Consider the following 24,945-nt stretch of genomic DNA (forward strand, 5'->3'; position numbering starts at 1 on the left):
CGCCCCACCCTGGCCGTCCCCAGTGCCCAGGAAGGGCAGTGCCCAGCAGGCCTTTCCAGCAGGCAGAGAGAAGAGCCAAGCAGGTGGGCAGCCTTGGGAGGCCGCTGAGCCCAACATGGGTCAGGGTGGCGAGGGGGTCCCTGCTGCCTGGCATGTCTCCTCCAAAGTCAGCCCCACCCTGGAGGGGGCAGACTCGGAGGCCTGTGGGCAGGACAGCAGGCAGGCTGCTCTGCAGGCCTGGAGGCCAGTGGGGAGGGGCTGGCTGACCCTGGACAGTGGGGTGCCTTGAGGTGCCTGAAGGTGCAGGAAGGGCTTGGTGCTGGCGGGAGCCCCAGTCCACACAGAGAAGGACGGGTGCTATCTGGGCCCCCAGGCCTCCTCTGGGACTGTCCCTGGCCAGACCCCTGGCTCATTCGTCCTCGGTCCCCACCCCTGTACTACCTGGGACGGTCAGGTGCCCCAGGCCCCGCGGGCTCCCTCACTCAGCCCCGGCTCCGGCCGGCGGAGGGAGAGGTCGAGCGGCGCCAGGGCCCGACTGCTCCCCGGCCGCCGCGGTGGTGGTCCTCCCTTCCCAGGCTGGGAGGAGCCGTGGGCGGCGCTGGGTCGCCCCGACACTCCGCGGTTCCCGCCCCGCCTCCAAGCCCCGTCAGGCGCGGCCAGCCCGGCTCAGAAGCCCGGCCCGGGGCCAAGGTCACTGCCACAGGCCGGGCCCTGTGTTCTGAGCCGGGTGCGGACGCGCCAATGCTGGGGAAGGAAGTCAGGGGCTTTGACGACTGCGGGGTCCTGGCGTAGGGTCCGGCGCCGTCACCCCCACTCCTTGCCCGCGGGGAGCCCCTGCCCCTGGGGAAGGAGGCTGTTTCCTTTGTAAACTGGCGGAGGCGCGCCGGGCCCCTCGGCTCTGCCACCCGAAGGGGCGCTCCCGACAGAGGCCTCAGGACAGTCACCCCCCCGGGCGCGCAGACTGGCCCTGAGCCCCCCGAGAGGCGCCGAGACCAGTGGGAGGACCCGCCGTCCCGACCCCACGCGGCGAGGGCGACACTAGGCCGCTGCCCCGTGCGCCCCGCGTCTCCTCGCCCGGCCCCACCGGCTTCCTGCGCGCGCCGCCCGGGACTTCCTCTCCGCAGAGCCCGGGGCCACGAAAGCCCTGCGCGGGGCGCTGCCAGGACAGGCGGGCGGCCGACCCTAGGCGGGGGCACCCGGGCCACGGGGGAGGGAGTGCGCCGGGCAGGGAGGCGGGGAGGGGCCGGGCGCTGGCGCGGGAGGGGGAGGGGCCCGGGCGGCCCAGGTCGGGGAGCGGGGGACGGGGTCCCGGGGCTGCCGCCAGGACGGGGCCCCTCGCCGCCCCCGGGCGCGTGGCTCTCGGGTCCTCGCATGCCAGGGGACGTCCCCGGCCGGCGTGTCCGCGAGCCCGGGCGCAGCCCCCTCCCCAGCGCGGGGTCCGCAGCGCGCGTCCGGCCCAGCTCTGCGTGCGGGCGCAGCTCTCCCGGGACGCGGCGGCGGGCGGGGTCCCCGGCCCGACTCGGCGGTGGCGGCCGCCCCAGCGGAGCTTTGTGACGTCAGGCGGCCGCGGGGCGGCGTCACGCGCGGGGCTGACCCGGCGGCGGCGGCGGCGGCGGCGGCGGCGGCGGCGGCGGCGGCGGCGGCGGCGGCGGCGGCGGCGGCGGCGGGGCGGGGGCGGCCTGGGACGCGGCGGGAGCATGGAGCCGCGCGCCGGCTGCCGGCTGCCCGTGCGGGTGGAGCAGGTCGTCAACGGCGCGCTGGTGGTCACCGTGAGCTGCGGGGAGCGCAGCTTCGCCGGGATCCTGCTGGACTGCACGAAGAAGTGAGCGGGGGCGCGGGCCGGGGCGCCCCGGGTCCCCCCAGACACTCGCCGCCGCCCGAGACGCGAGAGCCGGCTGCGGGGAGGGCGGTGCGGCCCCGGCGCCCGCTTTCGGTTTCCGCCGAGCCCGGTCTCGGGGCGCGCGAGCGCGGCCGCCGCGTGGGGGGGAAAGTGGCTCTCAAAGTCGTCGCGACTTTCCGGGGCGGGAGAACCGGCGGCCGGCGGGGGCGCGGGCGGGGGTCCCGGAACTCCTCGCGTCTGCGGTAATTAACGCACTTTTCTTTGTTCAGACACACTGTTGAGTTCCGCCGTTGGCAGAACTGTCGTTGAGGGGGGAGGGTCGGGCGCGCCGTGGCCTGGCCCCGGCAATTACTCACAGGTGGGGGCGCCCCGTCCAAGGCCCGGGCCCCGGGCTGCGGGAGCGACTCCGCGGCCGAGGTCTGCACTGGGGAGAGCAGTCGCGCCCAGCTGTGCGGTGGAAGAGCCGCTTCAGGCCCTGGAGCCCTGACTCACGGGGGCGTGAAGTCGCGCAAGTTGTGGGAGCCGCGCGTGCATCCCCCGGGAGCTTCCTGGGTGGGGGCACCGGGCAGGGAGGGCAGCCCCTCCGGAGAGGCACCTGTGCGGGGCTGCAGGGACCCAGGCAGAGCAGAGGAGCCTCCTGGGCGCGGAGTCACATGACAGGGAGCTGCCGCCGCCAGATAAATGATTAGGCATTAATCAGGCTGTGGCCTTGCCGCACTCCTGCACGGCTTTATTCTGAATCTGGGAGCCGGAAAAGGCTCTTCTTTTAAAGGCCCAACTTTTTCCCTCAGTGGAGCCCAGATTTTCACCCGGCGACATGAATTAGCAGGAAGGACCATGTTCCTGCCACAATGATTTCGAAGACGTTATCTCTTCATTAGATGTGCCAGGAGCCATTTATGCCCAAGTCATGTGATTTAACATATGGCTCCCGTGTGGCTGTGCCCGCTCCGTGTGGGCTACCGCGGCGAGTCTGGGGCAGGATGGAGCCACACTTGGGGCTGCCATCCCCCTCCACCGCCGGCCTCAGCTTCCTCCAGCAGACAGGGTTGGGCTTGGTCCTGGTCCTGAGGGCCGCCCCCCTGCCACACCTGCACCACCGTGTCTGGCCTTTCCTCCCTGGAGAGGGGCAGCAGCAGCCGAGGCTCGCCCATTTCCAGGCTCGCCCATTTCCAGGCTCGCGGACTCAGGACAGGACAAGTATCTGCAGTGGCCGCAGGCGCTCCTCCCTGAGGCCCGGGGCTAACCTGGTTTGCAAATCTACACTACCGCCTCCCCTTTGTGGAAAAAACCAGGTCTGATGGGACCCCTGGCGTGGGAACTGGCAGCTGTAGCATGCATGGGTGTCCACCCTGTCCGCCGTGTTCAGCTGTAACCAGAGCCGCCCACGGAGCTGGGAGCCCGGCCTCTGCTGATGCAGCCACTCACCAGCCACCCTTGGTGCCCTGGGCTGGCCCCTTTGTCCTTGTGGGGAATCTGAAGGTAGAGCAGGCTCCTGACCCCGGCCCTGAGGCTTGTCCTGGAAGGACCCCTGCCCCTCGCCCGTCCCTGTCATCTCCCCGTGCCTGATTCTCTCCGCCGCTTCTACGTCCTTGTATTCTGAGTCCCAGAGCTCCTGTTTCCAGTCCTGCCTTCCCAGGTGCCAGTTTCTCTTCAGGCATGGTGTCTGCCCTTATCCCCTGAGTGTGACAGTGGAGGCCCAGTCCTCAAGTGTGGGTGCTGACTCAGAGAAGAGCTGCAGGGAGCCCTGTGACAGGTGTCCGCCCACCTCAGGGAAACTGTGGGTCCCAGAGCGCGGGCATTTTGCGGATTCTGTTCAGCGCGGGCAGCAGGCAGCCAGGCACCTGTTCGGGGCAGTCCCTCGGGATTGGCGCCCCGCTCACACAGGCACCCGGATTCGGGGTTGAGATGGGCCTGGCAGCCGGCGTCTGTTGTCGGCCCATTTGGGAGATGACATTCTCTCCCTCGTTCATAGAGCAGAGGGGACAGGGCCGGGCAGGCTGGTGGAATTGCCTGGCCCGGTGCCGGAAGGCCATGTGATCTGAAGCAAGATTCTTGAGGGGTCAGGCTGTGTGTGCATCCAGGTGAGTTCACTGTGTACCTACTGTGTGCCGGGAAGCGGGCTGAGCCCGGAGCAGGCAGCCTCCAGTGGTCTTCCTTGCATCTGGGCCAATGTGGGGATTCCTTCCACAGTTTTGATGACCCAAGCCTTGCCCTGACCTGTGTTTTCTGGGTGATTTGGGGGTGCGCTTCTGGTTGAGGACCCTGGATGGGGGGCTCCCACTGAGAGGTGGCCTGAGGACAGACAAAGCACCGAGTGTGGGCTAGTCCTCTGCGCGAGGAACCCCAGACACGGCCTGTCCCGGCAGAAGGGCACACTGAGTTCTGCCCTGGGCACTCCTGTCCATGTGAAGGCTGCACTGCCAGGGGCTGCTCTTGGGATGATTCGCTCAGCAGCTGAGGGGGAGCGCCTGGGCCGGGACCACTGAGCGGGTGGTGCGGTGGTGATGGGATGTGCCCTGCCCTTGGGGTCTGAGAGGGACCTTGGCCTAGTGCATCCCCGCCCAGGGCACCAGGGCGCCTGGCCAGCATGGCTGGTCTCGGAGGCGTCTCAAGGGGGTGGCAACTGAGCGAGTGGGTGAGGAGGGCGTGGGGTGGGGGCCTGGCCTTGTGCTACGGGGAGAGCCCCCCAGGGCTTACAGAGGGACCATGTCCGTGGCTCATACACCCTTGAGTCCAGGACACAGGAGGCCGGCTGTGGCCACCTGGCCCCACCTGCTCTCCCCTGGAGATCCTGGGTCGGGCAGGTGCCCACAGGGTGGGGCAGGCTCCCATTGTGGGGCCCCCAGTGTTTAGGCTGTGGCTTCTCCTGCCAGCCTGCTTTCCCTAACCCCTGAGAGAGCTGGCCCTGGGTGGCCCCACTGCCCCCAGCAGGCCTGACCCACCTGCCCTGTTTCCCAAGTGCTGGCCTGGTCCTGCTGTGGGTGTCTGCAGGGCTGTGGGGAGACTGTGGTGCTTTCTAGGCCCACACTGCAGCACAGCGGAGGCAGGCCTTGGGTGCTGGCCTCGGGGCTGACCTGGGCTGCACGGAGACTGCCTGTTCCTGCTGCAGAGCTGCGTTTTCCTTACCTCTTTAGGCCACAACGGGGTGGCCTTTCCTCACAGAGAGTGAGGAAGAAAGGTCCAGGGGGAACGTGGGCCCGGGAGGGAGGACAGGAGGCCGTCGCTCGGCCCTGGGCTGTGGAATGGGGGAGCCGGCTGGAGGCGCTGCCAGCGAGTGCAGGGGGCTCGGGCAGGCTGCCAGGGCAGCGCTCCTGCCAGCACGGCCACAGGCAGACCTCAGGCCTGGGCCTTTCTGGGGGTGTGGCTGAGCCTGACACCCAGGCGAGGCCCCAGGGCGGCCATGGCTGAGTAATGACGCAGCCACTTGTGTCTGGCTAAGGACCTCAGGCCTGGTTTCCAGGGCCTCCGTGTCCTTGCCGGGACGCCGCCGTGCCATTAGGAGTGGCACCGGCGTACTTTTTGCTTTGGGATCTGGTCCCTTCTGCAATTACAGACACCTGGGCTTCTCACCCCTGCCTCAGTTTCCCCAGCCGTTTCTCAAAGCAAAGGTTATTTATTCTGTCCCTGAGCTCCCAAGGATGCCTCTTGAGGCCTCCTTCTCAGGGCCCCTTGCACATCCTTCTCCTCCCCACAGGTAGGTCACGCCCCCATGGTTGTGTCCAACTGGGGGCCCTAAAAGGGCAGCCTGGATCCAGCAGGCTCATCTGGCTCCAGGCCACCCCCTCTTCCCACCTGCCAAGGCTCGGTGTTACCTGTGGGGCACCGCCAGGCTGGTGGGGCTGTCCCTAGAGGTGTGTGTGTGTGGAATCACGCTGCACCTGTGCACTTCCAGAGGCCCCCACCCTTCAGGTCCCAGGGTCCAAGACAAGCCACTTTCTTCCTGTGCCAGTGCCACCCCCAGGCCTGGAGGCAGCAGACCCCAGCCAGCACCCACCGCTCAGCCTGGGGGCACGTTTCCTGGTCTCACACAGCCTCACCGGCCCTTCCCCCTGAAATGGGGAGGCTGTGATCTGTCTCTCATGGTGTTGCTCAAGGAGAGCAGGATTCCAGGTCCCGGCAGCCTGGGGACCCTGCTGTCAGCTTTGCAAGCTCCCCGGAGCTGGGTTTCCCCACCCATGCCAGCCTGGGGAGTGAGCTGTTCCCACCCTGTTTACCCACCAGTACACTGGGGTGTGGCCTGGGCAGGGCGGCAGCTCCAGGAAGGAAGTACAGCTGCCTGAGGGTCACCGGCCGCCTCTGCGGGGCTGGATTGGCGGGTCCCCGGGCACTGATGCAGGTGTGACTCAGGGTCCCAAAGGGGATGGCAAAGCTCAGACTGTCCCCCACCCGTTTGATCTGCCTAGGAAGGGACTAGCCCCTGGCCTGTGCCTGGAGATCCTGGGGCAAGGGGTGGGGCAGGTGCCGTTTCTGCGGCCCTGGAGGAGGGTCCCCTCTGGTATCCAGGCTATGGTTTCTCCTGCCAACCAGCTTCCCCTGACCACTGGGAAAGGTGGCCCAGGGAAGCCCCCCTGCCCCAGCAGGCCTGGCAGCAGCCATTTTCTGCACGCTGTCCTTGGGTTCCTGGTGCCTTCAGCCCAGGCAGTCCACAACCCCGTGTGGTCAGGATGCCATGTCCCCAGCCCTAGTGGGGTTGCCCTCCCTTTGACTGTTGTAGCCCCTGTCCTCTGGTAGGGACACCCCAACGAGAGGGGCCATAAGCACTGGCCCAGAAGCTCAGGGTGCCCGCACCAGCAGGTGAGTGTGTTCACATAGATGTGCTTGTGTGTGAGCACACATGGTGGTTCTCCGAATGCTCATGCTGTGTGAAATGCCCACAAGGGCCGGGCGCAGTGGCTCACGCCTGTCATCCCAGCACTTTGGGAGGCCGAGGCGGGTGGATCACGAGGTCAAGAGATCGAGACCATCCTGGTCAACATGGTGAAACCCCGTCTCTACTAAAAATACAAAAATTCAGCTGGGCATGGTGGCACGTGCCTGTAATCCCAGCTACTCAGGAGGCTGAGGCAGGAGAATTGCCTGAACCCAGGAGGCGGAGGTTGCGGTGAGCCGAGATCGCGCCATTGCACTCCAGCCTGGGTAACAAGAGCGAAACTCCGTCTCAAATAAAAAATAAAAAAAAATAAAAAAAAAAAAAGAAATGCCCACAAGGTGCTCATGGGAGGTGATGAGCCAGAGGCCAGTCCTGGCCGTGAGGCCAGGGGAGTTGGAGACACCAGCCTAGAACCCCGAGTGGGGGTGGGGCCGGCTCTGGGCAAAGGCTGTTCTCCCACAGCTGAGCTCCATCCAGCAAGCCTTTTGCGTAAGTGAACGTCATTGGATGGGGTGGCCTCACTGCGGCCTGGCTCACAGACAGCGTGTAAAGGAGCCTGGGGGCCACGCTGTGTGTGAGTAAAACTTTCCTCACAAATGCTGGAGGGGCCAGGTGTGGCCTGCTGGGCCCAGGGTGCACGGGGTCTGTGCTCCTTGGTCCTGGCACTGGCACCTGGTGAGGGCACTGCCTGGGACTGGCCTCAGTGCATTATGGCCTGGGGCCCATATGCCCAGCTCTCCTTTCCCATGTCTATTTCCATGAAAGTCAGCCCATCAGAGATGGAGGCAGCAAAGCATCTGCTTCCCACGGCTGCCTCGGGGCCCTGGGAGACAGTGGGCACAGGGACAGCGCAGCCCGCACTCCGGTGATGCCAGCCTGTGGCTGCAGGCACCACAGTGGTGCCTGGTTGGAGGAGAATGGGATGTGTGGGGCTCACCCTGGCCACCCCACCACAGAGTAGAAGCCCCGCCCCATGTTCACCCCCCGCCAGGGCTCCAGGCCGCCGTTGTGCCCTCCCTGGCGAGGCACAGTGCCGTCGTGCGTTTCTGTCCCGTTCTCTCCGTCTGCTTCTTTCTTTGTGTTTTAACTAAAGCAGTCTTGAAAACTGCATCCCGTTTGTTACGTGTTACACCACGTGCTCACTGTTGAAACACGTGGACTCTGTGGACATGCCTTCCGTGGTGTGTGGTAACGTCAGTGTTCTCAGAACTGTTTTCCTGACTCACGGACAGCAGCTTGCTGGACAGGACAGGGCTTGGGGACGTTGGCTGCATTTGGGCCTCGAGAAGGACGGGGCAGCTGGGCATCTGTGCAGTGACGTGGCCCGCCAGCTTCTGACGATGAATTCCCCAAAGCCACGCACAGTGCTGGGCACTGCCCGTTAAATACAGGCTGCGTGGACCAGCATGTCCCAGGATGGGAAGTCCTTTAGCTGGGATGGGTGTCCTGGCTGTGGCAGCCCCGGGGTGCTGGCTGCTGTGTTTGGCCTTAACTGTGGCTCCCCCAGCAGCGAGTGGCTGCCCCTGCCCCTTGTGCTCCTTTCCCTGTGGATCCTGTGACCCAGCAGGGGAGGGCCTGGGGGTGCCAGGCGGGCAAGGAGGGCCTTCTAGGTTGTGTGGGCAGATGCAGATGAGGACTCTCTCGGGGTCACTGGAAGCATCGGGGCCACCTCCAGAGGGCTCAGCCCCAGGCCACGCGCAGGCCCACCCCAGATACACATCACGAGCCTGGAACCCTGGTCCTGCAGGACAGCATTCTCCAGGGACTTGCATGTGGAGCTGAAGGGTTGCCTGATTCTCAGGGGGTCTTCCCTGAGTCCCCCAGCCCCTCAAAGAGGAAAAGAGGGAACAGATGAGCCTGTGAGCAAGGGGCCCAGGGTTGTGGGCCAGAAGGCAGCCAGTCCCCTGACCAGGCCAGGTCAGCCTTCCTGAGAGCATTCCTCCTGGGGCCACATTTCCCCTGAGGCCATGGACTGAAATTCAGCCCCTCTGTGCCTCTCTCAGGCCAGGGAAGCAGCTAGCCTCAAGGCCACATGCCTCGTGGCTTTGTAAGGCACATGCCTTGATCTGACACGTCCAACACTGGACATTTGTAGGGGCGTGCGCATCGGTGTGCAGTCCTGAATACGGCCCTGGCCTCAGGGCATGGCTTGCTGACCAGACTTCCTGGAGCGAGGGTCCAGGACCTTGGCTCCGAGGGCTGGGTGCAGGTGGCAGCTGTGCCAGGGTCCCTTCTCACTCTGCTTTCTCTCTCCCTGTTGCCAGGTCCGGCCTCTTTGGCCTACCTCCCTCGGCTCCACTGCCCCAGGCCGATGACACCCCCGCCAGCAGCAGCCGTGGCCAGGCCCCTGAGGAGGGGGAAGCAGAGGTGATGCAGCTGGGGCCCGACTCCCCGCCTCCTCCCCAAGGGGTCCAGTCCCCTGAGACAGCTGGCCCTGAGCCACCCCCGCCCCTCGTACCGCCGCTGCCCGCCGGAAGCCTGCCCCCATACCCGCCGTACTTCGAAGGCGCCCCCTTCCCTCACCCGCTGTGGCTCCGGAACACGTACAAGCAGTGGGTGCCTCAGCCACCGCCCAGGACCATCAAGCGCACCCGGCGGCGTCTGTCCCGCAACCGAGACCCGGGGCGCCTCATCCTGAGCACCATCCGCCTGCGGCCACGCCAGGTGTTGTGTGAGAAGTGCAAGAGCACGCTGAGCCCCCCAGAGGCCAGCCCCGGACCCCCGGCCGCACCCAGGGCCCGCAGGAGGCTGGGCAGTGGCCCAGACAGGGAGCTCCACAAGCCGGAGGAGCTGGAGAGCAGTGACCCCGTGGCTGCAGCCACCGCCAGGAGGAGCAAGAGGGAGAGGCGGGAGGAGGACAGGGCCCCTGCCGAGCAGGTGCCCCGAAGCCCGGTCATTAAGATCTCCTACAGCACGCCCCAGGGCAAGGGCGAGGTGGTCAAGATCCCCTCCCGTGTGCACGGCTCTCTGGAGCCCTTCTGCCCCCAGCAGGCCCCAGAGGATGAGGGCAGCCAGGACCCCGAGGTGCCAGACAGAGAGCTCCGGGACCGGCCGCCCAGCGCACCCTCGGCCTCCATCCCCAAGCTGAAACTGACGCGGCCTGTGCTGCCCAGCACAGACCTGCCGCCCCCCAAGATCCGCCTGAAGCCCCACCGCCTGGGGGACAGTGAGCACGAGCCCGTGTACCGTGCCGAGCTGGTGGAGGAGCTGAATGGGTGCCCACGGGCCAGCTCGCCCATGCCCTGTGCGGACGGCCCTGCCACTGGGCTGGCGGACTTGTCTTCCGGAAGTTCGGGTGAGGACGACGACCTCAAGAGCTGTCCCCAAGGTCCACAGGGACGCGGTGGCCTGGCTTTTCTTGTCAGCTGCCCGGAGGGGAGAGCGGACTGTGCCAGTGAGTTGGCGTGCAGCAGCGACAGCCTGGACGAGGCCAGATCATCCGGCTCAGAAGGGACGTCTGCAGACGCAGGCGACCTGTCGCCCAGCCACGGCGCGTCGGCGCCCTCCTCGTCCAGAGAGGTTCGCCCAACGGTGCCGCCCCTGACGGTGCGGCTGCACACGCAGAGCGTGTCCGAGTGCATCACAGAGGACGGCAGGACTGTGGCCGTGGGGGACATCGTGTGGGGTAAGATCCATGGTTTTCCTTGGTGGCCGGCGCGCGTTCTCGGCATCAGCCTTGGCCAGAAGGAGGATGGTGAGCCCTCTTGGCGAGAAGCGAAGGTCTCGTGGTTTGGTTCTCCGACTACGTCATTCTTGTCTATTTCAAAACTCTCCCCTTTCTCTGAATTTTTCAAACTGAGATTTAACCGTAAGAAGAAGGGGATGTATCGGAAAGCTATAACCGAGGCTGCCAATGCCGCGAGACACGTGGCCCCGGAAATCAGGGAGCTCTTAACCCAGTTTGAAACGTAACTGGTTCCCTGACCAGGTGAGTGTGCCAGCCCGGACTCACACATGTGTTCAGGCGCTGAGACCCAGGGAGCCGCTGGGGGCCCCCCACCTCCTGGAAATGGCTGCCCTCGCTGGTAATGTCATCCACGCTTCTGATTCACGCGAGGCGCATTACAAAGCACAAATCGAGTTTGTGCTTTGCAGCCATTTTTCAAAGGCGTGCCAGAGAGGAGGTTCTCATGTGTGGGGATGTGGTTCAACTGATCCTGGGGAGGGAGAGCCCAGGCCTGTCTTGAATTACTCAGCGGGCAAACACTCACTGCTCTTCCCAGGATCAGAGAGGACCCTCTCCCTCCTCCTGTTCACGGATCAGCCGTCCAGGACATGAAATCAGGGAGGGCCAGGCGAGTTTCCTACCCTCAGACGAAGCCCCTGCCTCAGCTCCCAGACTGGCCTAGCCCTGCCCCCCTCGACCCCCCAAATCTTCCTCCTGGGCCAATGTGGACTCCATTGTCAGCGGGCTGTGCGTGGCCAGGCGCCCAGGGCCTAGGACATGTGTGGGGGCCTGTTCCTGGGGACAGTGTCTCACTCTTGGCCTCTCCCAAGAGTGCTTGGTAGAATCTCCAGCCAGGCCTTGTGCGGATTCTCTATGCTGTGTGGAGATGTGGGGGTGTCACCTCTTGGGGCCGGGGGCACCGCCCATGACCCTGTGGTCACTGTGTGGGGCATCCAGGGCCTGCCGAGGGGCTGGGTTCTGCCCTGAGCCCCTCGAGGGGCTGGCTGGCATCTGAAGGCCACTCTACCAGCACCTCCCGATGCCCCTCCTGCCTCCCCAGTGGGTTCTGGGCTAGCTGTGGGGAGTCCCCTCCGGGCGGGGGCACCTGGTGGCCCTCTGTGCACCTCTCCCTGGCTGGGTGGCCTAATGGCCCCCTGGATGCAGAGATTCCAGGGCCGGGGGCTATGTGCAGAGGGCAGGGGCAGAGTCTCTGCCTAGGCCTGGGTGACGGCTGGTGACCTTGTCTGCCCTGGCCGCCTGCCCAGAGGCCTTGCCGTTTCCCAGGTGACAATCCTCCAGCCTTAGCCTTTGGTGGGGGTGGGGAGTGGGGTGGCTGAGTGCCCTCCACTGCTGTGCCCTGCGTTTGGGGTTCTGGGGTGAATGCAGTGATGAGAGGCCACTGTCATCAAGCCAGGGTCCCCAGGCTGCCCGGCTGTTCAGGCACAAATGTGGCTGCTCCCCCTGCCCCAGGAACCAGGCCCTTTTCTGGTCAGTTCTGGAGCCTTTGGGCAGGGGTGGGGCAGGTGCCATGTTGGGGAGTGCGGGTGGGGGCCACCTCTTGGCTTGAGTCTGGGGGAGTCTGTCAAGCTGGGGCACCGTCCTCCAAGGGATCGGAGGAAGCTCAGAGGACTCGAGTCTGCTGTCCTGGGGGACCCTCCCCAAGTTCTGGACTTGGGCATTTACCGGGCTGTGTGCCCCACCCAGGTCCGCAAGTGAGGCCAGAGGCCTTGGCTGGCAGGGAGCCCGTGGCGGAGGACGCAGCCTTGCAGGCTCAGGGCCGGCTGTGTTTATCCGGAAGCGCAGAAAAATCTCACCAGACGGGTTTGCCTGCCTCTGCGGGGGGCAGTGCCTGCCCCAGGGCTGCTGCTCCCTGGTCCCGTGCCAGGACCAGCCCCCTGCCCTGGGAGTGGGGGTGCCAGATCCCTTCAGCGCCAAAGTGCAGAGCGGCATGTGCCTGGTCGGCTTTCTGGTTTTGTTTCCTAAGGGTTAAAGACCAGTTGCTCAGCGTGGTCAGAGCTGGCATCTCAAGGGGCGTGGGATGTCCTGCCCTGTGTGGCGTTGGTGGTCTCTGGAGGACATGTTTGCTTTGAAGCGTCAGCAGTCACTCTGGTCGGTCTTTGTAGGGGTAATGTGGGGGACCTGCCTTTCCTGGGAAGGGGGACCCGCCAACACCATCCTGAAGGTGCACTTCTCTCAGCAGAGGCTGAAAGAGGCGTGGGGTGGGGGTGGCCATGCCCGAGGGGGGAGCAGGAGGAGGAGGCAGGCGTGGGGGCTGAGCTCAGGCAGGGAAGGTTGTCCTCCCGGTCCCCGCCCACCGGCCACCCTGACCTGCCCCAGCAGCTTCCTGAGGATTGTGGGTGTCTGTGCCGCCCAGCACCTGTCAGGGGGTGGTCGCTGCAGGCACAGCCAGATCTGCTCCGTTGCAGGGATGATGAGCTCAGCATCTCCTCCTAAGAGACCCCTCACTCTCCGCTTGTTGGGGGTGCTGGAGGCTCAGCTGTGGGGTAGGTGGATGTCCCACAGACCACAGGGGCCGTGGCCAGTGGTGCTGAGAGGCGGCCTGGCTGGCACAAGGGCTGAGCACATCAGCCTGAGCAGGGGCCTCCCCAGGACGCGCGCCCAGCTGTGTGGCGCACTTGAGCGCCCCTCCGTGTGAGGTCCTGACCCAGGCGTGCCAAGGCTGGGCCGGCCTCCCGTGCGGGAATAGAGGCAGTTGGGCCTTGTCCCGGCTGGTCACCTGCTGTTGTGGCCTCAGCAAGCCAATACCTCTGAGCCTGTTTGTTCAGCTCTCTTGGGGTAACAGCAGGTCCCGCCTCTGAGTGAGTGGCACGTGTGCCCTGGGTGGTCGTGGCCGGCTCCGGGGGCCTGTGAGTGGCCTGTGGCCACTGTACCCTCAGGCTGGCAGGAGAGGCCTTTCCCTGGGGATTCTCCTGCACCCACAGGGACTCCCAGGTCCTGGGTGGGGGCAGGCGGTGGGGACCGGGCTCCAGGGCTGCTGTGCCTGGGAGCAGCCTCCTGCTTCAGCTGCAGGCACCGAGCGTGCAGGCTCGGGCCCAGAAGGAGCTGCCTGGCCAGGCTTGTCCTGCAGCAAGGAATGGGGCCCTGGAGAAGGCAACGCCTGCCCACACCCCCACCTCGGGGGCCACCGAGCCTGAGAGGCGAAAGCAGCTCTCCTGTGTGAGCTCCGGGGCCTCAGCCTGGGGTCCTGCCCCCCTCCAGGCTCAGGGTTCTGTCTCTGCTTTCCTGGTCTCTTTCTCACTACCCACCCACCCCTCTGCTGAGGGCCGAGCACTCCACTGGACCCAGGCTAGAAGGGGGACCGAATGGGGAGGGCTGTGAATCACCAGTTCCCAAATTAGTGCATAATCACACACAGGAACTGCTGAGAAGGAAGGGAAGAGGGCCTTGAAGCACAGCGTCCAGCGAGAAACCTGGCCTGGACTGGGATCTGGGAAGGCTTCCTGGAGGAGGTGGCAGGAGCCAGGATCTGAATGGTGAGCTAATCAGGAGCTGATGGGATGAGGGTGGGGTGAGCATTCTAGGCAGGAGGAGGGCAGGGCACGTTCCAGGGCTTGGGGAGGTGGGCAGAGGCGGACTGAGGGCCTGGGGGACCAAGGCATGGACGCGGTGCTGCTGGAGAATGACAGACAGAGGAGTGAGGTGGTCTTGTTATTATTTGTCAATGGAACTTTAAAAAACATCTGATGGCTTTAAAAATAAATTAATGACCCCCAGCTGTGAGTACAGGGAGAGGGATGGGGACGGGGGCGGTGGGGGGTTGCTGGGCGGGTGTCCAGGGGTGGCCCCATCCTCAGGGTGGCTTCAGTTCTTGGGAGGTGCCTGCAGCCTGGCTGGAGGCATCTCAGGTGAAAGCTCAGAGGCAGGTCAGGCAAGGGACTGGGGACAGGACCTATATTCTGGGGGAACCTGGGCCCGGACAATGCTGTGGGACAGAAAGCAGGAAGGGGGGCTCCACAGAATGGGCACTTGAGGCAGAGGCTTCAGAGCAGCAGAGGCAGGTGGAGATGACAGGTGACCAGACACGTGCGCTATGTGGGAGCAGGAAGGAGGGTGGCAGGGAGTGGGTGGCACCAACCAGCCCTGTGGGGAGGACCTGAGGGGTTCAGAGCCTTGCCGTCCCTGCACCCCAGCACCACAGCAGTTGGGGGGGGCGTGCCTGGTGTCCTGGGAGCTGTGAGGTTCAATGGGGGGCCCCTGGTCCTGGGAGTCGTGAGGGCCGACAAGGGCACCCGGTCCTGGGAGCTCTGAGGCTGACGGGGCTTCTGGTCCTGCACAGGCACCCCCTGTGCTGCCCTGGCGTGGCCGGGGCTCTGTGCTCTGCTGACACGGGGACTGGAGGCTGACACCTCTGTGAAGTGGGGACTCAGTGATCTCCTGGTGTCCCGGCCTCTCGGGCAGGGGCGAGCTTTCACAGGCTCCCAGACAGTGCAGGCCGGAGGGGTCCAGCGTCCTGTGGCCCCAGAGGCCCAGCCCTTTCCCCTCCTGCTCTGGCAGGGGACTTTCAGGGCCGTACCCTGCACGGCCTCCGTCAGCAGCTGGGAGCGCAGCATTCCTGCGCCACTGAACGGTCAGTGTCCCTGGGGTCGCCCCTGTCTCCCGTGTTTCCTGTGGCCTCCACACACTGGGGCCCTGAGACCACAGGCACTTGTTCCCACGCCTCTGGGTGGCAGGGGCTTGCGCCAAGGCCTGCAGGGCTGTGCGCCTTCAGCTCCGGCGAGGATCTTGCCTCTGCAGCTCCTGGGGGTCCAGGCACCCCCTTCTCACAGCCATATCGCCCCACGCTCTGCACAAGGCCTCTGCCTCCTGGAAGTGCCCGGGTGGCATCTCGGGACCGGTAGATAACGCGGGAGAGGCTGCTCACCTCGAAGCCCTCATTTAAACAGACTGCAAACATGATGCCACAGACGGTGGCATTCCCAGGCTCTCGTCCACTCCATGTCCCCAGGGCTGTGTGGGCAGCTTGGGCACAACCCAGGGTCACCCCAGCCTCACACGCAGCAAGGGAAGGCCCCAGGCAGTGGTAGTGGAGATGGGCCTCAGCCCCAGGGTCTGTGGGCAAGGGAGGGGCCCATCGCTCCCGAAGGGTCTGAGGTGCGCAGGCCACTTCGACCCAAAGCCTCACCGTGTTGACTCCTGGGAAATAAGGACAATAATGAGGACGCTGCGTGGCACCCGGAGTGCGGAGTCGGCAGAGCCTCCGCCGGACGTGGACGAGTGCGGTGCTTGCTGGGGTCTCCGGGGCGGAAGCGGCCTCGGCTTTTCTGATTTACGTTTTCCTTTTAGAACAGCATCCTTGAGCCTCCTGCCCAAAACTGGCTTTTCTCTTCCTCCAACTCTAAATTAAAATGCTCTCTGCTTCCGAGGATGGGTTTCTCAGCTGACTTCCCTGCGTTGCTTTCAGGAAATTCAGGTCCCGGGTGAAGGTTGTAATTATTTTGTTCCAGAAGGAAACGGAGGCTTGTAATTCCGAGCCTGCTGCGGGGGCCTCAGGCTCTGCTCCCTCTCCTGGCTCCCGGCAGCGGGTGCCTGCCACCTCCTCCCGGCCGGTGGCTTGGGCATCCAGGCCATGTTGGGGGGCAGGCGGGCAGGTGCCAGGTGTTTGGAGTTGCTCCTTGGGGTCAGGTGCCTGGGACATGGGGGGCTGTCTCAGTGTGGGGGGACGCTGCTGGAAGCCCCTGCCCATTTGTGCCTTCAAAGAAAAGCACTGCACCTACCTCTGGCGAGGTGCCCTAATGCCACTCGAACCTGCTGCCAGGCGTCTTGCTTCCTGGGTCTCACTTCCAACTCCAAATCCTTGCCCCTGACCCCACCAGGCTTTCACACCCTGGACAGGGTACGCGCCCCTGGTCAGAGGATCGGGAGTGGAGGCTCAGCAGGACCCCTGTGGGGCAGTGGAGGCTGCCCTTCAGCAGGACCCCTGCGGGGCGGTGGAGGCTGCCCTCTCAGCAGGACCCCTGCGGGGCGGTGGGGGCTGCCCTCTCAGCAGGACCCCTGCGGGGCGGTGGAGGCTGCCCTCTCCTGGAGGCCCCGGGTTGGGTTTGGGCTTGGGATTGTCAGCCTGATCCCTTCTAGTCCGTCTCCTGTCGGGTTCACCCAGGGGTTCCGTCCACCGTCGGTGTTCGCTTTGACACGCTCTTTCATGAGGGCTTACGAGGTGCTGGCCACAGTCTTCATTCACTCACTGGATTCTTACAAAAAGAGCCTCTTTCCTTACCCGCTTTCAGTGGCACTGCAGCAAGGCTTCTGGCCACGCCCCACTTGCAGAGGGGTCCTTACGAGGCCGGGGCAGATGCCAGGCTGGTTCCGGAGCCCCTTCCAGCGTGCCTGAGGGGTCCCTCCTGAACGTGTGTCTCATAAAAGTGCACGTGTTTGCTAACATAGGTTCAGCCTACCCAAGTGCTACTCTTTCCGTGCTCAGACGGTGCCATCTTGAGTCCGCCGACGGAGGCCGGCGCCCGTGTCCTGTGGTGACCACAGCAGCCTGCTGGCGGCGTTGCCCCTGCCACGCCCCATCATCCGGGCTCCCTCTGTACATTTTCTGGCTCAGGCCCGGAGCAGCCACATCCCGGGGAGCCCTGCTTCCTGCTGCCTGCCCCTGGGCCGCTGCTGTTTCTAAGCCTTTTTCTAAGCGACACAGGATTCGCTTTTGTGTCTGATGCCAGAAATCTTGACTCTTAATGTTAACATGATCAATTCTATCGATGGGAAGGTTAATATATGGATAATATATCAAATTTAATGTAGGTACGCAAAGTATTTAACGTAACAGTATAATGTCACGTTATGGAAAATATATATAATCTAATATTATTGTGTTATGATACAGCATGATAGTCTCGGAAGAACAGCCCCCTAACTCCATCGGCCAGGGCGGGTGCCCGCGGGTGAGCGGCGGATGGCTTGAGGGATGTCTGAGATTGCCCCGCCTGTCTTTTCGTCCCAGGGTCTGGCCCTTTGGGGTGTGTGTCACGTTCCTGTCTGCGGCAAAGTCGTGACCTCAAAACACACTCAGCCATCTTTGTTTTATTCACTCTCCATTTTTAGAGATGCCTCGTTTTTTAAAACCCACGGTGATAAGCTTCTGTGGGCACCTCCACGGCCCCAGGTCCACTCCCGTCCTGGTCTCCCTGGCCTTCCCGTGGCTCGCTTCCTGCATGGCGGGCTTGGGATGTGTGGAGCCGTGGGACACACCCGGCTCCCTCAGGAGACTCACCGCCTCCCTCGGGGGACTCTGGCTGTCCCAGTCTTTTCTCCAGGCTGTGGGGAGGGTGTGAGCCATCAGCTTTCTCACCTGGAGGAGCTTGGCCCAGGCTGGGAGGTGCTGGTGTCCTTTGGGCCTCAGAGACTGCGGGGTGGGAGAGAGGTGGGTGAGCGAGAGACTCCGCCCGCACATCCAGGTGGGGGTTCAGAGGGCTCCCGGGCAGGCGGGCCCCCAAGGCCTCCAGGTCCCTGAGACCACTTGGTGTCCTGGAGGCCTCATGGAGGGGGAGCAGCTGAGCTCAGCTCTGCGAGCGAGGGCCACGCCGGGAAGGTAGGATAGACGTGAGCAGCGGCCAGGGCTGCTCGGCCTTTGAGCTGGTGCCTCTGCTGCTGGGAGAGGGAAGGCCCCTGCTGCTGTTGGGACGAAGGGCCCATCCAGGCTGTTTCCTTTCAAGCCCGTTCTGCATTTTTCTAATGAGGACAGTGGCTGATGGATGTTTACCGACATTTCCAAAGGTCACGCTGCTGTTGATGGAGAGGGGCCAGGCAGCCTTAACGATCTCCTGGAGCTGCGTGCTTCTTGGTAGGGAGGTGCGGTTGCCTTTGATTTGAGCCTCCTTCAAATCATAAAGTGCTGCTGCATTAGAAGGGGGGGACAGAGGGGTTCCAGGCGTGGCGGGGACCCCACTGTGCCACAGCAAACAGCCTCCTCCTGACCAGTCCCTGTTGACTCGCCAGCAGTTTGGAAGGGACCCCGGGGACCGGAGGACACTTATGTGGAGCCGCTGCGATTCCAGGGGCAGCTTCCACCTCCCTGTCATCCGTGGAGCAGGTGGCTCGGGCGGCGTTCTCACCGCTGCCCTTTCCTCCTGAGAAACGGAAAAGGGTCTTTGTAGGAATGGATTTGCGTGACCAGCTCTAATTCCGGCAAACGTTTCGCACAGGGGACTGTTCCGCTTCCCATACAGAATCTGCAGGGTCGGAGGACGTTATTCTGGGACTGAGACAGTGAAGCCTCGTGGTTTTGAGGCGCTGACGCGTGGCTCTGCTCAGGAGTCACTGGCAGTGCCCTGGCAGCTCTCAGCCGGCGTTGGGCTGGGGCCGCGTCAGCCCGGCTTCTGAGAGCCTCCTGGGCTCTGCGGGACTGTGGGGCCTGTGCACTTGATGGACTGTGCAAATGCTGCGTGCACCCCAGGCTGCCTTCCAGAGGCGGGGCCCTCTTCTGCCACCCCTCACCGGCACGTGGTGTCTCAGTGGTGAGCTCCCCGATTTTCACTCATCTCTCAGATTCTGAAGCCTCAAAGTCCTGCACTTCGGTGGGATCCTGGCCTTTCGCTGGCTGTTGCTTACCCTGCCCACAGGTGCACACGCACACACACGCACACACGTGAATGTGTGCCCACACCCCGTACTCAGACACATATCTGTACCTGCTTACTCATGCCTGCGGTCTCCCATGTATGCACGTGCACCTGAACCCCGCGCGCTCCGGTACCTACCCACCTGCACACACACCACTCCTACAAACAGACACCCTGTTGCCGGTGCCAGCGTGCACGGTGCTGTCCTGGGCCCTGGGGCGGGACTGCCCTCGGCCTCCGTTGTGCCGTCTTGGGGTGGGATAGTAGGTTGAATCATGTCCCCCAAAAGACATGTTCAGGTCCACCCTAGTCCCTGTGAACCGGACTTACTTGGAAGTGGGGTTTCTGCAGATGGAATCAAGTTATGATGAGGTCGTACTGGATGAGGGTGGGTCCTAAATCCAATGGTTGGTGCCCTCATGAGAAGAGGGAGATTTGGGCACAGAGAGTCAGAGATGCACAGAGACGGCCTTGCGGAGACAGAGGTGGCGCTCGCAGGGACGCATTCATGAGCCCAGGAAAGCCAGGAGCTTCTGGAAGGGGGAAGGGCCCTCCCTCGGCTTCCTGAGGGCGCAGCTGTGTCTGCACCTTGCTCTCAGACCTGCAGCCACTGGAGCTGGAGAGCAGACGCCTGTGTTCTGAGCCCCTGGTCTCGGGGCCTCTGTTCCAGCCTCTCGGCGACATTAGCGCCGGGGGTCAGGTCTGGCCTCACAGCGCAGCTGCTGAATGGCCTTGGGTTGGGTCTGGCACCCCCAGGCTTGGGCCTGGTCTGGGGGCAGTGAGGGGCAGCACTTGGGTGCTTGTCGAAGTGAAAATTGTGTGTGGGACGCCCCTTGTCCCCGCCTGCTGTGAAGGCACCGAGGCTGAGCTGTGGGTGCTATGATTGTTGGTAGCGGCCAAGCCTGGGCACAGGAGGGTCCTGCTGGCCACTGTGTCCTCAGGAGCCCCCCAGCACCGCAGAGATCAGGTGAGCTGGGTGCAGGGCGCTGTTGGTCAAGAACGCTCTCGGCCAGGCGGGGCGCCTGCAGCCCAGGCGGGACCCCGTGTGCACTCTCGGCCAGGCGGGGTGCCCGCAGCCCAGGCAGGACCCCACGTGCATCCGAAAACTGCGAATCTCATCTCCAGGACGCTGGACCCCACACCTCCCAGGTCCCGGACCTTGGCCGAGTCCGCCTGTGGACATCTCCGGGGCCCTCAGGTGGTGACTCCACCAGGCAAGGAATGCAGTGGCTGCCCAGTCAGGCAGGAACCCCTGCCCCAGGCTGTGCGGGTGCAGCGTCTGCTCCAGCCTCTGCCCTTGCCTGGCCAGGTACGGACGCAGCCTGACCTCTCTGCAGGGAGTGTGATCAGGGCTGGGGCCGGGCAGCTGGGCCAGGGCCAGGGTGGTACTGTTTGACTGCGGTCCTTGGCGAAGGAGACCCGGCCACCTCGGGGCACTGCACCCAGCCAGCAGGGCCCTGGGCCTCGTGGGGTCCCTGCCTCAGGCCCAGGCCCTGCTCCTTGACCTTTTGAGAGAAGGGGCTCCCCGTGGTGCCACGTCACAGGCACACGGGGCCCAGACACGTGGCCGCACCCACCTGGTGTTCGTTCCCTGAGGCTCCCTGTCCTCCTGACCACCCGGGCTGTGGGCACTGCTGCCCTCATGCCCTCCTCATCCTCTCTGGGGGGCCGGGCCTGGGGCTTCCCTCTGCTCACCGGGCGTTTGAGGGCAGGCGGCCCCGCTTTCAGGCAGACCCCTGTGTCTCCCCACAAGCACCCCTACCACCCCTGCTGCAGCCGGGGCCTGGGAGGGTCTCTGCAGCCGTCCAGGCAGTGCTGCTGTGGGACCACGTGTCCACCCCTGTCCTGGGAGCACCTGCAGAGGAAGAACAGCCCCATGTCTTCAACAACCTGGTCCCCAAGGGCTGCCGCCTGGGGGTGTTACTTGGCGGGGGTCCCAGGAAAGTAGGCCACCAGCAAACACACACATGATCTTTCCTGGAGTGTCATATTTTGCCCAGCCACAGAGCTCCTGAGCATGACAGGTGGGCACCGGGCACCCCCATGACTGCATGCACTCACGAGAGTGCTGGCCCCTTCCCGAGAAGCCCGGAGGTCGTGCCCTGTGAGGGGCTGCCGCAGCACTCATAGGTGGGGCCTCTCACGCGCCCCGCTCCCCTGTGCCCTGGACTGGGTGGACAGATCTCCTGGAGTGGGAGGGTCTCCTAATCTGGGGCCCAGCTAGGTCTTTCTGGTGTGTGTGTGGCAAGGGTCCAGTGCCCTCCACATGCTGCAGCGTGGTGTGGGCCCTTCTGGAGACAGCTGAGAACTTGTGTTGTCTGTGACACTCCAGAGCTTCCAGCTGGCTTCCCCGGAGGCTGGGGGTGCTTCCCGGGATGGAGGCTGCTCTGGGTGAGGAGGCTGTGATGGAGCCCCCAAGGGCAACTGGGATGCAAAAGGTCAGGAAATAGGGGTCCTCCTGTGTACCCCAAAGTCAGGCTTCCGTATGGGGTCAGGTCACTTCCCCAACCCCGGGGCATGGAGGGGCTGAGCCTGTTTGTGTGTGCCGTGTTGTGATGGCAGATGGCAGCCCCTTCCGACCTTCAGGATCGTGACCCATTCAGACGGAGATCGGACACGCACCCCTTCCCTCCCCACTGCCTGGCGCCGGCACGTGCCCCAAAGCACCACAGCTCTGGGGCACTGGCATCACTGCACTGAGCTCAGCTGAGGGCAGCTGGGAAGAGATGTTCTGGGGTCACCCTCACTCCTCCTGCCCAGGGTCTTCTCTGGGCCGGGTGTGGCCTTGTGCTGGAAGGCCTGGGGAGGCCGGTGTCCCTGCCAGGGCAGGCTGGGTCTTGGCAGAGGAGTCCTTGAACCCCACCTGCTGGCCCTGCACCGGCTCCCTGGGGGAAGGCACAGGGTGGGTCCTGGCCGTCCCCACACCTGAGCGGAGGGGCTGCCTGGGGACCAGCGTGGGGAGAGCCTGGGCCACCACTGCTCAGGGCTGTGCTGGACTCTCTATGGAGACCCTCAGCTTCCTGCAGCCCCTTGGATACAAAGGGGAGATGGTCCAAAATGCAGCTCCTCTTTCATCTGTGTGTGTGTCAATCTTACTGTGACGTTCAGCTTTTATTTTATTTATTTTTTAAAGACGGGGTTTCACCATGTTGGTCAGGTAGGTCTTGAACTCCTGACCTCAGGTGATCCACCCACCTTGGCCTCCAAAGTGCTTGGAGTACAGGCATGAGCCACCACGCCCGGCCTAACGTTCAGCTTTTAAAAGTCCAGTGGTCACATGTAGGGTGTAATGACAGGAATCCACCTTCATATTTCTAGACCTTGTACTTCTGCTGTTCCTTGATTCTTGAGTTTTCCATTTAGACATTGGTGACGGCCTTTTTCTATGAAGATGAGGCTGAGATCTCCACTGTTCACAGACGCGCGCGCACACACACACACACACTGTGTTTGGCTAACTGGAGACTTGGTGTTTATATGAATGATTTCGGCCCGTCTGTGTCGAGGATGACAGGTGGTGCCGGCCCTTTCTCTGCGGCGTTGATCCTGGCTTGGTGCTTGTCTTCGAAGTGTTTGCCATGTTGTCACTCAGGAATGCCCGTCACTCACACTCACACATCCACCCCCCTCGGGCTCACACAGCACACACCTGCAGGTGCCCTCCAGGCCTCCCTGCATGCCGCTGGGTTTCCTCACAGCATGGTGGTCTCAGGGTGGTTGCAGTTTCTGCCGTGGCAGCTCGGGCTTCCGTGAGTGCAGCACTGGAAGTGGCAGCAGCCTCTCAGCAGAGCCGGGATGGAGCAGGTCCCTCCTGCCCTGCTGTGGTCGGGCAGGGCCCACGGGGCACCTCCCTCCTGGCAGGAGGAGCGGCGGGGCTGGCATCACCCCTGTGCCCTGGGCTTCCGCAGGCTCTGCTCCCTTTCCTGTCCCCGCCCTTTCTGCCCACTGGCTGGTGGAGAACTGAGGCTGACAGTGTCTGTCCTTCCGTTTGCTGGATTTGGGGGCTGCCTTTTTGAGGGCCCAGGGTTGGCCCTGGGTCTCTGGGCTGAGGGGACCATCTGTCCAGCCAGTTCTCTCTGCCAGGGGTGGCCATCGGGGCCTGTGTGGGCTCAGGTGGGGAGTGCTGGAAGCAAGGCTGAGGCCTGGGGCCCCTCATAGACCTGGGAAAGGGTTTTCCTCTCAGGGCCTCGCCGTCCCTCCCACCCTGGGACCACCCCCTGTGTGTGAGGATGTGTCCTGGTGGAGGGCGGTTGGGGCTCCTCCCCAGGCTTGGGTCTCCACGGGGCCATCAGTGCACGCGAGGGCCCCCAGGCAGTCGTGCATGGGGGTTCCTCTGCACCATGAGCCCAGCACAGGCATGGCCATCAGCCCCCACCAGAGGCCACAAGGCACCGGATCCGCTGTCTTCTCTGCAGCCCGGCGTTTTGGGCCTGTGGACCTCGGGACTTCAGGGCGAGTCCTGTGGTCCAAATCCCCGAGCAAGGAAGACCCTGCAGTCTCCCCCAGCACAGCCGGGCTGTGGGCACTGAGGGAGGTGGGACACTGGAGCGCCGAGGGCCGGCGGGTGCTGGGGGGTTCTGGGGATCCCGGGTGAGCCTCAGACCCTCTAGAGGCACCCTGGCCTGGTGCTCAGACCCCAAGGGGCTGGTCCCCTGTACTCAACCCTGCATTAGCCTCTGCCTCTTTCTGCTTCTCCCGAGGTCAGCGACGATGAGGGTGCACCTGCCGTCCTGGAGCTGCCGGCCTCCTTCCAGGGACTCCTCCAGCCTTCCGGCCGGCTGCGGGCAGAGCCCACTGGGCATGGTGGTCGGCCTGACGTGAGGCCCCCGGGACCAGCGGTGTGTCCAGGGAGGGGATGACCCTGAGCCCAGCGGCTCCTCCCGCTGAGGATGTTTCTTCCCGCCACTCAGCCTGTGGCTGCCCTGGCTCAGGAGGCAGCCGGAACTCGTGACATGCTGGCTGCTGCTGCTGCCTGGTGGGCTGGGGTCCCGTGGAGGAAGTGGGCCTGCCGCCCCAGCCTTGCCTGCTGCCTTGCACACTGAGGACCCGTGGGGGAGCCAGGCCTGGCACCCCAGCCTCACCCAGCTGCTGGTGTGGGCGGCTGTGCCCCACCTCAGGGTCCCAGACACAGGCATCTCGCAGGCTCAGCTTGGTCTCCTTCAGGCTTCAGAAAATCCCAATTGCACGTGTGGGGTTCTTCCCCAGCCCTCAGGTGCGGGGTCTCTGTGCACCGCCCGCCGTCTCCCGCTCCCAGTTCATCCCAGATGGTGGGTCCCACTGGCACCCGGCACCCGGCCTGCAAGGCCACCTGTCCCCCAGATGCTGCTACAAGTGACCAGTACTGTGTGGAGGAGGCGAAGGGCCCCCCCAGGAAACCGGGCTTCAACAGTGAAAGGAGAAGAAACTTGCTCTGTTTTGTCAGAGCGCGTTCCTTTTCCTCCCTTTTGTCACTTTAAAGACCAAAAAGAATAAAGAAAGAAAAGAAAAAAATTAATCTGCTTTTTCTTTGTTTAAATGTAAAAACAAAAGCCAAGAGAAACCTGTTGCCATGGCTGAAGTTGTGACTTTGGCAGCTGCAGTTCACACTCACGCGAGTGTTGGCGTGGGGCTGAAGGGGCCCTCGTCCCCTGGGCATGCTGTGTGGGGTCCGCGGTCGCACGGGTTGGGGTGACGCCCCCGCCGGCTGCCTCCGGGAGGGGTGCTGGCTGCTGCCCTGAGCCCCAGGAGGGCTGTGGACTGAGTCCCCGTCCCAGGCCACCCGACTGGCTTTCCGGTGGACGCTGGGATTTCCGGGTCCAGGCAGTACTGTGCACGTGGGGAGCTGCGTTCCTTGTTTATTCGAGGGAAACCTCTCATCTCCTGTTTCTCGATTTGCTCATTCAGAACCAAGGGACATCCCAGAGACGACGATGGTGGCTTTGCTTGTTTCCGGTTTTGCTAGAACATTCTGTGCTCTAAAGGCATCACTGTCCTCAGCAACAAT

General features: G+C 64.0%; 1 protein-coding gene across 3 annotated transcripts; it reads left to right on the forward strand.

Moving 5' to 3' along the window:
- The first annotated feature begins 624 nt into the window (after nucleotides 1-624).
- Nucleotides 625-24,444, forward strand: PWWP2B (PWWP domain containing 2B). Of its 3 annotated transcripts, XR_001820328.2 has the most exons (4): nucleotides 1,645-1,822; nucleotides 8,978-10,641; nucleotides 13,757-13,874; nucleotides 23,663-24,357. XR_001820328.2 is itself a non-coding variant. In XM_037733138.1 (3 exons), exon 2 carries the CDS (start codon nucleotides 9,084-9,086, stop codon nucleotides 10,623-10,625), a length of 1,542 nt encoding a protein of 513 aa, XP_037589066.1. In that variant the 5' UTR covers nucleotides 625-727; nucleotides 8,978-9,083; the 3' UTR covers nucleotides 10,626-10,641; nucleotides 23,663-24,444. The 3 variants fall into 3 exon arrangements, 2 of the variants coding, with proteins under 2 accessions (XP_037589066.1, XP_017369051.1); XM_037733138.1 differs by lacking the exons at nucleotides 1,645-1,822; nucleotides 13,757-13,874 and adding an exon at nucleotides 625-727 and having other exon boundaries at nucleotides 23,663-24,444; XM_017513562.2 differs by lacking the exon at nucleotides 13,757-13,874 and having other exon boundaries at nucleotides 23,663-24,444.
- The last annotated feature ends 501 nt before the right edge of the window (nucleotides 24,445-24,945 follow it).

The sequence above is a fragment of the Cebus imitator genome, unplaced genomic scaffold, assembly GCF_001604975.1.
Source record: "Cebus imitator isolate Cc_AM_T3 unplaced genomic scaffold, Cebus_imitator-1.0 Scaffold495, whole genome shotgun sequence".
In the NCBI taxonomy this organism is placed as follows: domain Eukaryota; kingdom Metazoa; phylum Chordata; class Mammalia; order Primates; family Cebidae; genus Cebus; species Cebus imitator.

What these genes read in the sequence shown, in the direction of transcription:
- PWWP2B (XM_017513562.2), top strand. Translation starts at nt 1,698, where the DNA reads ATGGAGCCGCGCGCCGGCTGCCGGCTGCCCGTGCGGGTGGAGCAGGTC. An exon ending in CTGCTGGACTGCACGAAGAA is followed by an intron (nt 1,823 to 8,977) that starts GTGAGCGGGGGC and finishes CCCTGTTGCCAG; the next exon opens with GTCCGGCCTCTTTGGCCTAC.